Source organism: Cuculus canorus, chromosome 20 (genome assembly GCF_017976375.1).
Source record: "Cuculus canorus isolate bCucCan1 chromosome 20, bCucCan1.pri, whole genome shotgun sequence".
NCBI classification, from domain to species: Eukaryota; Metazoa; Chordata; class Aves; order Cuculiformes; family Cuculidae; genus Cuculus; species Cuculus canorus.
Genome location: NC_071420.1, coordinates 1,375,714 through 1,390,507, shown reverse-complemented (window position 1 = coordinate 1,390,507; position 14,794 = coordinate 1,375,714). Strand labels below are relative to the sequence as shown.

At 42.3% G+C, this 14,794-nt stretch overlaps 1 protein-coding gene across 8 annotated transcripts in view; it reads right to left on the bottom strand.

The window, feature by feature from the left end:
• Positions 1 to 1,731: 1,731 nt before the first annotated feature.
• SYNRG (synergin gamma) overlaps positions 1,732 to 14,794 on the bottom strand; it is a 43,138-nt gene continuing 30,075 nt past the window's right edge. Inside the window, exons 16-24 of one of the 8 annotated variants that reach the window (XR_008453102.1) lie at positions 12,313 to 12,912; positions 11,797 to 11,960; positions 10,744 to 10,797; positions 10,222 to 10,318; positions 9,809 to 9,957; positions 6,882 to 6,992; positions 6,418 to 6,453; positions 4,247 to 5,404; positions 1,733 to 3,558 (exon numbers count right to left, since the gene is read on the bottom strand). Coding sequence is in view for 7 of the 8 variants with exons in the window: in XM_054084858.1 (XP_053940833.1) it covers positions 5,273 to 5,404; positions 6,418 to 6,453; positions 6,882 to 6,992; positions 9,809 to 9,957; positions 10,222 to 10,318; positions 10,744 to 10,797; positions 11,797 to 11,960; positions 12,313 to 12,912 (1,343 nt within the window). In the remaining variant the exon portion in view is untranslated. Of the gene's footprint in view, positions 5,405 to 6,417; positions 6,454 to 6,881; positions 6,993 to 9,808; positions 9,958 to 10,221; positions 10,319 to 10,743; positions 10,798 to 11,796; positions 11,961 to 12,312; positions 12,913 to 14,794 lie in introns of all 8 variants that reach the window. The other 7 variants (XM_054084858.1, XM_054084860.1, XM_054084861.1 and 4 more) reach the window with 7 other exon arrangements.

Sequence of the window (14,794 nt, the reverse complement as noted above, 5' to 3'; positions counted from 1 at the left end):
ACGGCACGAATGGCTTCAGACTCATCTAGATCAGGAGTAAAACCAGATCTGGTTGGAATAAAGGTCTAGATTAGAATGAATTTGATATGGAGGTGTTGATCAGCTCCAACCCAGGAGTCATGTTTGAAATCTACTGCAGAGACCTAGTTTTACCACACCAGGCAAACGCCACTTGCTTAGAGCTGTTCACCGGAGGAAGGGAGCGGTGCTCGGTGATCTCTGGGCTCTGGCAGGAGGTCCAGCAAGGTCAGCCAGAGCTGCTGTAGAAGTTCAAGGACTAAACTAGTCCCAAGGCCACTTACTGAGGTCCTTGGTAGCCCATGGACGTGCTCCCCATGGAGATGGAAGTCACAAGGTTGGCCATGGGTTCAACAAACACTTTAATGCCAAACCTGGACACAGAGACACCACTATGAAATGAGTTACTGCACATCCCTCGACACTGCAGGGGCACCCAAAGGTTCCCCGTACGCACTACGTAACAGCCCATTCCCCCTACAGACCCTTCTGCTACCCATTATCCAGGATGAGGAACACATAAACTCCCCAAATGCTTCAACACCATTTTTTCCCAACAATATCAACCCATGGATCTCTGTATCCTTTAGTATCACAAGCACAAAGCGCAGCCCCGCGCAGGCAGAGGGACCTCTCCTGCTTTTGCAGGTGACCAAGAATGAACTTTTGGCCCACTGACATAAAAGTGAGTTTTGCCATCAAGCTGCACACAGTCAGCTTTCACGGTTGCGTCCCGGGTGTAGCAACAAACAAGCAGACGTAGCAGACTGACTGTCCATTTAAAAAATACATTCTACTCTTCTCGTTTTATCTTGCACTCGGGAAATGGTAATTAGGGAAAGGAACTAAAGATTAAAATTCAAGACTAATCATTAATCTGGAGACATTCTGAAAGCATGACATTTCAAAGGGGAAAAAGTACTAAAACCCCAAATCTGCTTTCAAAATTAAACTTCACCTATGTATAATTTAACAGCATTTTCTATATAAAAACTGGAAGGTAAAAATTCTCCCTTTGGAATAATTCTACATACTTCATACGCTCACTGCCCCAGTACCTAAGGGAGGGGAAGATGCTGATGTTCAGCCAAGAAAGCATCAAGACTGACTTTTAAAGAAAAAGCAAATTTAGACCTATAAAAAATGTAATAACCTAATAAAGCACATTATGAAATAACGAATTCACCTGCCATACCCATTAGGGATTCTATTACGGAGAAGTGCAGCGGTATTGATGCTTGTAAGTATTTCTTTGCAGAAGCTCCTCTTGTGTGCATTCTAAGATATTTTACGCGAGTGTCTGGTGTTCGCCCCCTCAAAATCCAGTTTTTCATGCATCCTCAGATCTGTAGAAACCAAAGAAGAGCCAGAGCCACACTTTATCTCTGGATTGCTGTGAGCACACCAGCTGGATCCGAGGGGAAGATCATTCTTCCTGCTCCCTGTAGCCGCCTCCAAATGGTCGATATCTGAGTTGCTTCTTATTTCACGTTATTCCTTGAGAGCGCTTTTACACACTAGCCACGCACAAAGTGTCACTTACGCAGTTTCATTCTGTTAAAGGCCCTTTTCGTCAACCTTTCCAGGGCAGATTTCACCCTGCCCATGTAACCCTGCGGAGAAGCCCCCCAGGCCAGTGCCCGCGGGGCTCGTACCAGCGGTGCCGACCTCTGGGTACCAGCAAGCAGCAAAAGCAACAGTTCTTTTCAAGCTGCATCCTGAAACAAGTGACTTCACAAGCTGGTGAGATAGGAAATGAGCTCTTTATTGAATACAAGGTTTGAATCTCAACAAAGGATTTATAAATCCTTGCAAGAATTAAGGGAGTAAACAAGGTACTAAAGTCAATTAATAACACCGATTCTCATAGGATTTAAAACACCAGCAGTGACTCCAGCATAGCACAAACCGAAACAGCTCCAAATACGAATCGCAAAACCACTTCTGGAAGAGAAATAACATTTGCCCAGAGGGCAGAATAAAGAATCACAAGCCCAGAGAGCAAAAAAATCTTTCAGAAAAAAAGTAGTTTGTATAATAGCAGCTTCTGTTGAAAAGGCAGCTTTCGCTTCAAGTTTAATTAATCTGACACGTACCTAAATCAGAACATTCCTTGGGTTTTCATGAGCTTCTTCTCAGCCGTAGATTAAACTTCAGTAACACTTCATACAGATGGCATGAATTTCAAGGAGCTGCTCAAAACAAACCCAGGTGCAAAGAAGCTGCTGCCAGAGAGGAGAAGTCAGCAGAGTGGTCAAGGGCAGAACGTAACGATTCCCACGCCACAACCTCCAAGTGGCCACCACGGGCCATCGAGCTCGGAGAGCTCAAAGCAAAGCACAGCCTGGGATGGGTGGGGGAAGAGGCTGGAGCAGTGCCGCTGCTCCCCAGCACTCCTGCCACCCAGCAGAGACCCCAACACACGAGGACAGCACAGAAGCATCAGGGATACCACCGGGCAAAAGCCATATATCCATTAAATAGCCAAGGGAATAATCTCTTAAAATTCCAAATATACACAAATATCTAGAAAAATCACTTTCCACAGTTAATCCCAAGGCAGCTCCAGAGAACAAGTGCATTAAATAACAAAAAAAGAAAACTCTGGTTCTCACTTTTCTCTACTGAAAGACACATGCAGGAAAAGGGGTTCCATTTATGAAATTCAACACAACGCAAGCGCAAGGCAGTGTCCCCGTTAGCCTGTACGCAGAGGAAGCAGGGGGATGTGGTCTGTCACAATGCACTGTAGAAATCACTGTAACCTTGGATACAGATTGCAAGGGCACAGGGCTCCGGCTGGCAATGAAAGAGCCGAGAAGGTGCTGAAAGCAACAGTGAGTCATTTTAATGACTAGGATATGGAAGCAAGATGATCCTCATTGCACAATGCCTTTATCAGGGGTATCTACGCGCAAAGCATTCGGTGTATTCCCATGATGTAAAGGTGCTCAGACCAGAAGAATGATTTCTGCTTGCCACAAACACAGTACCATTGCCTGCTGCTTTCCCTTCTGCAGGGAGCAAGCAAGCAGTAGTGTCATACTTCAGTACACTCTGCTGCAATTATAATTGTTAATGTCAATTCCTTATTTTTATGGGCCAAAAGAGAGGCTGAATACATCTCCAAGAGGGAACTTACTTGCTTAACAAGTACAAGAAAAACATCACTGAAAAACGCTTTTATAACAGCATATCTGGTGCTGTATTTGAAATACCGGTTGCTTTAAGTTTCACATTGTGGTCTCTTTTATTTGTGGCATTCTCTTTTAATTACAAAAAAAAAAAAATCCCATCTAGCTAAGTGTTCAGGAGCTGCGGTGGAAACCCACGCTAACAATAAACTCCCTTTTCCCAATATAGCGTTTCATAAGCAACAGGCTTTGCGTCAGCCAGATACTCAACGCCACTCGAGAAGTCCCCTCGCTAGCAGCAAGACGAGGCTTCGCTTGAAGTCAAACAACGCTTAAGTGCTTCTGTAGTTCAGCCTGCGGAAGCGAGGGCTGCCTCCCAGACATCAACGGGAATACAACAGCAACCCTGGATTACGATGGGAAACAATGTACGAGGTCAAAAACTACCGTGCGGACTGCTGTAACTATTTCACACCTAATAAATGAGACGGGGAGCAAGCTACAAATGACTGCCCTTTTTTTGATAATTACTGAGCAACAGAAGGCAGGCAGTCACTGTGGCAGTACTGAAAATCTGCCACTTGATTAGCTTGAGCTTGTGACTGGAGGCACAAGTCGCTTATTACACGAATGAGCTAATTTCAGGCAGCAGGAAGACTTATTTTAATTTGTGTAAATAAGGGGCCAGACACCTAGCACTCCAATTAGCCAAGGGTGTTCCATGGTTTACTATAACTAAGCTTTTTTTTTTTTTAAAAAAAAAATACAAAGCATCATTTTTCCTCACTGCAATTTCAATTTCAGCAAATAAACACTGGTCAGTGTCAGTAACTCACAATGGAGGCAAGACTAACTTGGAAAAGCTGTCGATATATTTGGAGAGAAAGGAGGTTTTCTAGAGATCGGAGAAACTGAAATCAGAGAATTAAGCATCAAGCTGTAGCTGATGGGCACACAACTCACTGCAGACTAAGACCTCCTCCCCTCCAGACAGGTGTGCCTACCGTAAGCAACAGAAGGGCAGGCGTGCAACACCCTGCTTCAAAAACCACCCTGCTCCAGACCACCAGCTTTTGGTGTTAAATCACACCCACCTGTAGCAAGAATTAAGGGCTGTCCGAGTCCCAGGAACATGTTATTAGAGAGAGCGCTAGACTGCACAGGAGACACCAAGGCATGCCATCAGGAAAAGCATATGAACATACAAAGAAGGTAATATATATATATAAAAAGGAGGAGACACATTGTATTAGTGGAGTCCAATTTTCAACAGTGATGCAGCCACACAACCACCAGGGGCTCAGGTGAAACAACAAATCATACCTGCAGCTCAGGAGAAGTCCAAGGAAGGAGTTTGTGTGTATTTACAACAGAGTAGCAAAGACTACAGGTTTTAAATTCCAGCTGCCAGTACTAAAGAATCCAGATACCACAGGGAAAATGTCAACAACTCTTCCGAGTCCTTATCCACCAGTACTAATCAGTTATGCATATGAATACAGTATAATTTACAGTATGGAACAGTGAAAGTATAAATATACAATGGCTCTGCACAGCCTCATTCCTTCTAAGTCAGTAACTCATTTTGCCTTGAAAGCTACTGTGACTCGTGCATTGTATGCATCGTAATATCATAGCAGCAAATATCTAAAGAAAAATATCACGGTCCATATACCAAAAATGTTAAAGAAAAGGTATTTTTTTTTTTGCAAATACACTTCAAGTACTTAAGTGATCACTTCTATGCAAATCAGCCCGGCATTTCAGTTTTCCTTGTAAGCCAGGTACTGGCCTCTCTCAGAAGTTTATGCACGTGGTTAGCAGACTGCTTTTTACAAAGACTAACACGCTTTTATCTGGAGAAAGACTGAAATGCCACATTTTTTGCCAAACTACATTTTTTTTTCTGGTTACTTCCGAAAGCCTGGCCATTTCTAGTGAAATTCTTCAACAAGCAACTTGTATGCTACAGCAACTTTAACCCGTTATGGTACAAAAATCAAACTGAGGCATTTCAAGCACTAACCACACCTCGAGCCTTTCCACTTACTCTATCACACCATTTACCCCAAGAGTCCTGCATTATTAGTCCTGATGCTCGATCTTCTGTGCAGCTGCTTTCACAGCAGGTCCGGCAAAATGAGCCCTGGAGGTTTTGGCTCCACGCAGTTGATCCAGAAATTTGCACAGCTCGCATGGTATTGGTGCCCTCCGTACGCCAGCTTAAAGTTATCCGTTTCCGAATTAAAGGCCTAAAATAACAAGAAGTGAAACAAGTGTGACAGTCTCACCTACTCCAGGATGCAACAACTAGAGTGGAAAATGGACACAGCACAGGTATCGTCCCAGAATGGCACAGCATGACGGAGCCTTCGCACTCGGAACAGACCACCCAGTAAACATCGTTCTATTTCAGTCCACAAAGTGTTTGCAGGTGGACAAAACACTCGTCATCCCACCCGATGCACACTTCGCCTGTCCCACCTTGCACTAAGGGAGCCATCTGATGAGCACGCCACCTGATCTGACAACTGGTCACTAACTCACCTTGTTTCAAGCATCTCTTAGTTCTCCTACAAATCCATACAAGATAAATGCTTCCTCTGCCCCCCACTGTATTTATTTCACCAAATCAAATTTTACTGTGATTTAGGCAGGTGCAATTCTTGATATTAGTGTTATTTTGGGCTCAATTAGATCTACTTTCTTCTGTTAATTGAATCTGCTTTACAACAGGAGCTTCTGAACAGAGTATGAAGCCACAAACAAGCTTGAAACATCTCGAAGTTTGCTGCTAGGAGGTGCTTCCCAGTGCTCCCCAGCTGCCTATTTAAAAATATATTCTAACCCTGCTCCCCACACCCTGGATTTTCTGCAGAGATTTCTAAAAATGCCACTGCTGACTACATGTAACCAGAAATCAATATCTGAAGCAACCCTGCCCCCAATAATTCCCCCTCTTCTGCAAGAGATACACAGGCAGCCACAAATTCAGAAACTCACTGCAGTGAATTGTCTACGACACAACAAAAGAACAAAACCAGAAAGCTATTCACAAGATATGAGCATGCAGACAAGACAAAGGGGAGGCTCTAGAGCGTGTTAGTTGATCAGATCAAGTGTTACGGTCACAAAGAATGACTGGAAGAAAAGGATTCATGATTGGTACAATTGAGAATGACAGCTGAAGGCCAGTTAGCAGTTCAGCCTTCCACACTCAACTAAGAATGATTCTAGAAAGAATGTGGGTTTTACAGATTCATACTTTTCTAGGAAGCTCTTCCACAGGTTTCTCTTCTTTCTGAAATAACGTTGAAACCAAAAAGTCAGCAAAACTGCCGATATATGTCAACTGGTTGCCATTAGTCTGTACACACCCTGGGATTCCCTCCCAGCTCTGCTAATCGCAATAGTCCCCTCCTGGTGAGCCTCAGAGATGTATTTAATAAAGAAAAGTCATTAAAAGATTTTTATCTTTTAGAAAACATACATACTTTTTAAATCTTAGTATCACAGTTTCTTCCCCATTATGAGTAACTTAACTCAACCCTTTTTCCACATCTGTGTCATACCCAAAGCCAATGAAAATAGGACATTGTCAGATTTTGCCTTTGCCACTTCCAGTTACAAATTACAGCCATGAGTTTTTTTTAACCACACCCCAGGCCTAAATGAAAGTCCAAACTGTAAATTAAAAATTAGTTTAGCAGTAGGGGCCATTATACTCACTTTACTTCTGGAATCTACGTTTAGGAGGCACACTCCACAGGCAAGATCTTGGGCATTTTTAATGCCCGGACGCAGCATACAAGAAGAGAAATCCAGTGAGTTTTCATCTGGCTAAAGAAACGAGACAATAAAGTTTAGGCATTTTCAGTGGCTGAAAAAGTTTCAGACATCATGATAAAAATTATTGATCTGGTTGCTACCGAGAGCCGTTGTATCACACCAGCAACCTGGCAGAGATGACATATCCCATTTTTCCATAGACCGATGTGCGATTTAATCAAAGCCATTAGTATGTATTTGCAATCTTCTATGCAATCTCCATCAGCACTTATTTATAACACTCAAGCTCTTGAAAAAGGGTTAGACTACAAAGGAAAGAATTCTTGAATTCCACGTTCCCACATCAAAAGGGGAAAAAACTTCTGAGGAAAGAGCCCAGGCGGTGGCTGCTCCATTTCAACTGCTCCTATTAAGAACTGGATGGAGATAAACACTAGTATGCAACAAGTATTTGTGCAGCTGCAAGGAAACGAGGCATCGGCCAGTCCCCGCTTTCACTCGCTGGCACCTGAAGTGGTGTCTCGATCGGTGCTGATTGCCCCGAGTTCTGTATTATTGCCTGATCAAAAAAAGGCAGTTGAAAAAAAAACATCGGAAAGAATAACAACCAGAACTATGGCACAAAATTGGATAATAAGGTTAAACCGAACCACAGGAGAATTAAGGTCACCAGCCATAGCCGAGCTCAGGTTAAAGAGAGGCAAAGGTTGGGATAATAAGCTTGCAAATATGTATTAAATTAATATAGTCGCTTTTCCGGTACACAGTCTTACCTTTCAGCCAGAAGACAAATGATAATCTAAAACTTTGCATAAGGATGGTGTAAAACTATTGAAGTTTTGCTGGAAGATAGCAGTGCAAATAAAAACAAAGACAAGAAACGCAAGAAGCTAAGAAGAATGGTGTGATCCTAGAACACGTGCACGCTTAATGCACACTCCAGGCATGCTCCCCACGCTCCCCTGCTGAACGGCTGCAGAATAATTGGAATCCTGAAATACACACCCTTTAATCTTTAAGTAGATCAATCAAATTAATAAACGCACTCTGATATTTGTTTACTAAATGCATGAGTGAAGCAAATGAGGTCATCCTGTAATTTGCAGTGAAACACCACAAGGCTGTGCATAGAATTACCTTGTAATAAAATCCTTTAAAAGAGAAAATTAACCTTTCCAAGCACACGCCTCTGAGCTAGAATACTTCTCTCTACCTAACTCGCACTTCTGCATCGTTTGGGATCTGTGACTGCAACACCAGTGAAGAAGGTACGGATTCCACACCTCCCAATGACCAGAGGGAGAAAAGAAACAGAAGCACATGATTTTGAGAGCTATCGGAGGCAGGAATCCCTATTTATTGGATAACTTCAGAGGTATCATCTGTGTATTTGAGAAGTCATTGTTCACAGCTCCTGGTGTGCTTAAAATTTAGTTGGAGCCGCTACAGCTCGGAGAACATGCGGCCAAGCTTCTGACTTCAAGGTAATCCCTGTAATCTTCCAAGGAAAAGCACCTTAAGGACTACATTTTAATCCACTTGCTTAAATCAGGAGAGGATCCTGACAGCTTTTCAGATTGTTACTATCAACAACGCCAAAGTTCAAACAGATGAATCCTGCTCTATCATCTTCATCTGCCAAGCAGTAAAACATTGAAAGTATAAATTTCATACTATGACTGGCTTTGTGCAAGACAGGACACCACCAAAAACACTTCCTTGCCCCACTGCTTGTGCTGGAGAGGTTAAAAGTGTGTAAAAGGTGTGTAAAAAAGGGACTGATATTCTACAATACCCATTTTGCAGGAAATGACAGTGAGCTGAAAATGGCTATTCAAGAAGAAACCGAGTATTCTGGGCCTTACTTACAAACAAGTGTTTATTGGGGAGCAACAGTCTTCAGTGCCCATAGTTGTGTTGCCACAAATTAAAACGTTCAGGGAAAACATAACCACGGTAACAATATACTCATCAATGCTCGATGTGAGGTACTGACACCAAGAGTTAAGAGACCCCTTAGGTATATACTGAGTTAACGGGATCGATACCAAGCACCTACAGACAGACAATTCCCTAAATATAGGAGCTTTATAGTGGTTAAAAAAAGTACTTTCACAAATTGTATTTCTTGCAACATACGCACACATAAAAGTGTCAAGTATTTAATGGCAAGGTGATTTTCTTTCCTGCTAATTGTGTGTATTCTGTACCTGGCCTCAGTGTGCCCCTCTCCCTCCCAGTCCCTTTGCAGCCCCTCGCCATGGGTGCTCCTTCCTTTAAAGGCCACCCCTCACTGTCTCTCCTTGGAACGCTCGCCCAGTTTTGGAGAAAGCTCTCAAGCTCCTACCAGACTGTCTCAGAGCAATGGAGCTTTTTCTGGCAGTTCTGTTCAGAGAAGGAAAAGCTATTTAGTTTGTAGCAGGAACCAAAACAAACTCAAGTATTGCCAAATGCAGAGAGAAAAGAGAACAGTTTAGTTATTCCTGTGCTGTTATATTGTGTTGTCCTGTATTGTGAGCATTGAAACTAACTGCAGGGATATTACAGAGACAAGATACATCCACACTATTCTGGCTTCATAAAATGGCTTATTTAAATTTTACTGAACTTCCCTTATTGGAGAGGTCCAGAGACACACAAAATATCATCTACATCATTAAGACCCTGAGTAAGGTAACATCATGTTTGCACATAACTAGCAGTTTTCTTACTGGGAACTTTAAAGTGAGTATCACAAATACGCACATTTCCATTTTGCAAGAGAAAAATACAAACTGTAAGTTAGGACACCCCGTGAAGTCACTTTACATATAATTATGACTTTTTTTTTTTTTTTTTGTAAAGACATAGATTATTTTTGGTCTTACCGTTAAAGCAGCAAGTGACATGAAGCTTATTAGGTTGTTCCACACTTTATCAATATCCTTCAGCAGCTGCTGGAGTTTCTCACTACAAACAGCAGTTGCTTTGATACCCAGCTCAACCCTCTTTGTTACTCTGTAGACTTCAACAACCCCTGTTGATATAAAACACAGCGGAGGATTGCAGAGAATTCACTGCGATTCCTGAAACTTTGACTCAGAAATAGCACAAAATAGGCATGGCACATGGAAGGTGGTCACGGAGGGTTATTTCAAAGCAGGAGTTACCGTTACTCAGCAGAAGTTCATTATTTCAGTGCAGGCAAAGATTAAGATAAAAATTTAGAAAGAGTGATTATATATTACTGTGTTCCAGAGGAGAAATTTCAACATAAGAGACATGGTAAATTAAAACATACCTAGTAAATATTCCATGCCTTGAGCAGACTGGATAACTTCAGTGCAAACCGATGAACTACTTATTCCATTTAAGGTATCATTTGCTTTCTTTATGACCTGGTGGAAAAGAATTTCATAAAATGGTGGTGTTATTTACCTTAAAATAATTATTACAAGCAAGATTGTCTCCAACAGAAACTGTTACACAAAAAGAAAAGGTGGCAAATTAAATAAGAAATAATTGCCGTACTTCATCATGTGTTTTTATACATTCATGCCATAACTATAGGTAGATCGGGGAAAAGTATGAACATTTAAAACCTTAACGTATTCCCCCAAATATTTTCATTATCAAAATAACAGTTTTAAGAATATGCATGCCTTGCTATCTAGTTTGATAACAGCATTCAGAGTTTTTAGATTAAAACTGTAATCGCTTGGGCTGACTCGCACCGTTTCCATGCCCATATTGGTCTTAAACACTGAACGAAGCGGTACCGACAGGAGGGAGGAAAAGGTTTCAGGAGAGACTGTGCACTTACTTGCAGGGCACTCTCCAAGCATCTCTGCCACTCATACGCATACCTCTCACTTTCCTGTTTGAAAGAAAAGGACGGTTGGAATCGTGTTCCTACACATATTTCCCTTTCTCCTATCACAATACAGCAGACAGGTATTTTAAGAGACTATTTGGCTCTTTATCAGGGAGTGCAGTGATAGGATGAGGGGTAATGGTTTTAACATGAAAGAGAGGAGATTTAGATTAAACATTAGGAAAAATGCTTTCCTGTGAGGGTGGGGAGGCCCTGGCCCAGGTTGCCCAGAGAAGCGTTGGCTGCCCCATCCCTGGAGGGGTTCCAGGCCAGGTTGGATGGGGCTTGGAGCCCCTGATCCAGTGGGAGGTGTCCCTGCCCGTGGCAGGGGGGTGGAACTGGATGGGCTTTAAGGTCCTTCCAACCCAAACCATTCTATGATTAGCTATGTAAACATACCTAGTCCAAACTCCTTCCCCGTTCTTTAAACATTCTCTTTGCACCTGAACTCTAAAATTTGATTTCTGGGAGTTACAAGTTTCAAAAGGAAGAAAATACATGAAAAGGTAAAAACTCTGCATTGCACATAGCTCCTCCCGATACATTTGTTACAGGTCTGCCGTTCTAGAAATAGGGATTAGCAGAATTTAATCCGAGTCCTTTTACCATCTATTCTTGAGATGAGCAAGAGAAATAACTACAGCACAGCCAAAAACGTTAAGCCGTTCCCCAAAGCCAATGGCCTCAGAGCCAAAGCTGGGATTAGATTTAAGACCTAACTAATTTCCAGTTACAAGCTTGGACTGCAAGGTGAAGTGATTCTGACTGACTTTCAGACAACAGCATTCTTTTCTCGCTTCACAAGACTTTCAAGACAGGAAAGAAGAAACCTCCATTATGAGCAGTTTTCAATCAAAACATCTAACCCGACCCAGATGCCACCTTAGAATTATACCCTAAATTCAAACAGCTCAAGTACCAAAGAGTTGGATACAGAACACCCTTGATACCACAGTGATGAAAGTCACTGCCGATTTACTTGTATTCCAGCTAATTTCTTACCTCGACTTCCCCTGTTAAGTCTTTGTATTTGTCTCTGATGACGGGCAAAGCGGGCTTCTCACTCAGAGTATTTGAACGATCCCTAAACGGCTGTTCCAAAACTGGTAAAGGTGAAGAACGACTTATTTCTCTGTCGCCTAGGCTTAAACTCCTTTTATGAGATCCTAAAAAGTTAGGATATAAACAAGTTAATCTTTTATTCTTAAAGGCATGGACTATTTAAAATTAATACAGTGGCAGCAAGAGATGCACAACTACTCCAGAAGAACAAAGTCTCCTATTTACTCAGTGACCAGTGCACAATTTTCCCAGTTCCTCACTTCTTACAATTTTTTGGCAGAATACTATTTTTCTTCTAGAAGGAAACCCAAATCCCACAGAAATCAAGGAGAAGATTCAGTTTGTTTCCAGTAGCCTTTGGAACAATCACCATTGGCTGATTTATAATCTGATCAGAAAAATTAGCCTCTGATAAGCATACGCGTCATGAGCTTCCTCCCCCCTCAGCAGGCTTACCTTGAACAGACAGGTCAAAGGTAGCCAGCTCACTCTTGATCATTTCTTCACTAGATTTCACCTTGCCTTGGGAAGTTGCCACCAGGAAGTCAAACTTGCTGATTTTTGGCTTTTCACTCTGGAATTCTCCAAAGTCATCTGTAGCCTCTCTTTGCAGTTCAGAGGAGATACCACTAGCAAGGAAGTCTGCCTCTTGATTTGAGTCAGCTGCTGCCGCATCCTGTGCTTCTGAGGAAGGTCTTGCAAAATCACCAAAGTCTCCAATGTCATCGTCACTTGGACGGCTGGATATTGGTCCAGAGTCTTTAAAGTTTGCAAAGGCTGCAGAAGAAACATCCTGTAAAGCATCCTCGCTAGAAAAGGTTGTCACTTTGGAAACAGTTGTCATGGTAATGTTTTCTGAGCTGCCAAACAAGGTCTCCTTCTTCTGAAGAACAGAAGTAGCCGCAGAGGATCCACTTCCTGAAGACTGGACAAAGGAGGAGAGCTTCTTGCCCTGCTGAACGTCTTCTTTGTCGGACCAGTCATAGCTTGCCAGGCTGCTGACTGCAGATCCACTGTTATAGCTTCCAAATGGGGCACATTTTAAGTCATCTATATCTGAGAAAAACAAACCCCTACAATTAGAAGCTGAAGTTCAAACGTTAATCTCTATACACTGTATAAAAACAACAGCAACTTGCTAAGAGTCTGAAAAAAACTGCATGAGCGCACACGGTGAAATGTTGTTTCAATGAAACTTAAACTAGAGTTCGCACAAAAATTACCTGAAAAATATCTATTTCATACAAAAAAAAAAATCTCCGTTTAATAAACGTAAGCCTTGACCTCTGAACACGGCTTTATATTTTAAGCTGAAAGTCACCATACCACTACAGGTAGCAAAGAAACACTAAAAACCAAATGTTTCTGGACAGTACCAACTGCACAGATCACCAGTTCAGTTTTCCAATGCTGGCTGCACAATCTACCATCAAAACGTAAAGACTAACAAACATCTTATCACATTATTTCATCTCATCAAAACCAACCACGCAGACAACTAGGCTAACATTCCCCTACCCTCCAATGAAGTATTAATGCACTTTAATTTTATATTCATGCTTTGATACAAATAATGGACATAGAAGTGTGCTGTAAGAATTTTTTAGAAAGCGAAATCCTGTTTAAGCTTATCACCGCTCCTTCAGTGCTGCACAGCCGACTCGTTGAACTTACAGGTTCCAGGAATGACATGGATACTGTGAAGACTTTGGTTTAGCTTTTAGGAACTATTTATTCTGGTAAGTATAGACAAACTCCAACTATTTCGCAGAAAGCTCCAAACATTTATACTCACCTGGCAATTATATGGGCCAACAGGTTCTTCCCACTGCCATGAGGAGGTATAAGGTACAGCCTGGTCGCTTACATTGGAGCCAGCAAAGGAGCCTACACAGTGACCAGGGTCTGCTGGGCTTTGTCCACTGCTCACTGAACTGATCTCTCACGTTTAGTCTGAGATTGATCCATAACGAAGGCACAGAGAGCCAGGGGCTGAGCAGTTCTCATTAAAGCATTAGAAAAAATAAAAAGCCCTACTCTACTACGTTTGGCATTTGTTTTCCAGCATTAACAATTGTCAGTTTGGATTAGACATTCAGCCGCTGCTCAGTGCCTAGGGTCAAACGGGCTGGAGGTAAAGCAAACCCAGACCAGGAAATACATTCTCTTACCATCATTTCAGCTGAGACTCTTCTGATAAACATCATGGTCTTAACTGGCTGGCACGCAGTTACAGCAACTTGGGTTTAATACAGACGGGGTGGGAACAAGCTGACTTTCCAGCTGCCCTCTTTATTCAATCTGGCTACGCCAGCCTGAGGATTAAGCCATTTTAAACAAAACATTTCTGCCTTCATTTTACTGGAAGAGGAGAGCACGCCACGCTTTAGGCTGGTTTCCAGGCATGACCCACATACATAGCTAATTAAGAAGTCCAATAAATATACAATATAATGATAGAGTTTAATGGCTCCTGCAACAAAAGGCCCTTCGCAATGGGTCAGCGAGGCACGGCGTGTCATCTGCAGGTCCTCCTAAGGGACAGCGTTCCTGCAGCTGCTGCATTTGCACATGACAGCATCTCGGTAACAAACCTGAGCACCTTGCATGTATACAGCAAGATTTCAAAGTGCCACTCGAATATTAAATTTGTAGAGCAAGCAGTTTACAGAGGGTAAACAGACGAGAGATGAAATCACCTGCTTCTGGCAAAACTGAAGAGAAAGAAGGCTCCGAGGTGAAAAGGAGCTGACTTGCAAGAGATCAGTAATTTATCACCAGAAACCACACCTTGTGCTCTCAAACATACAGGTTTGTTTAAAGAAGGTAAATGAAAGCTTCGCTAGCACTAAAGAGAGTACCAGAATAACCCACAGAATGTTAGCCAACTGTAATTAATCCTGGGATCTTGAAAACACCAGTGTACCAGGCAGCCTCC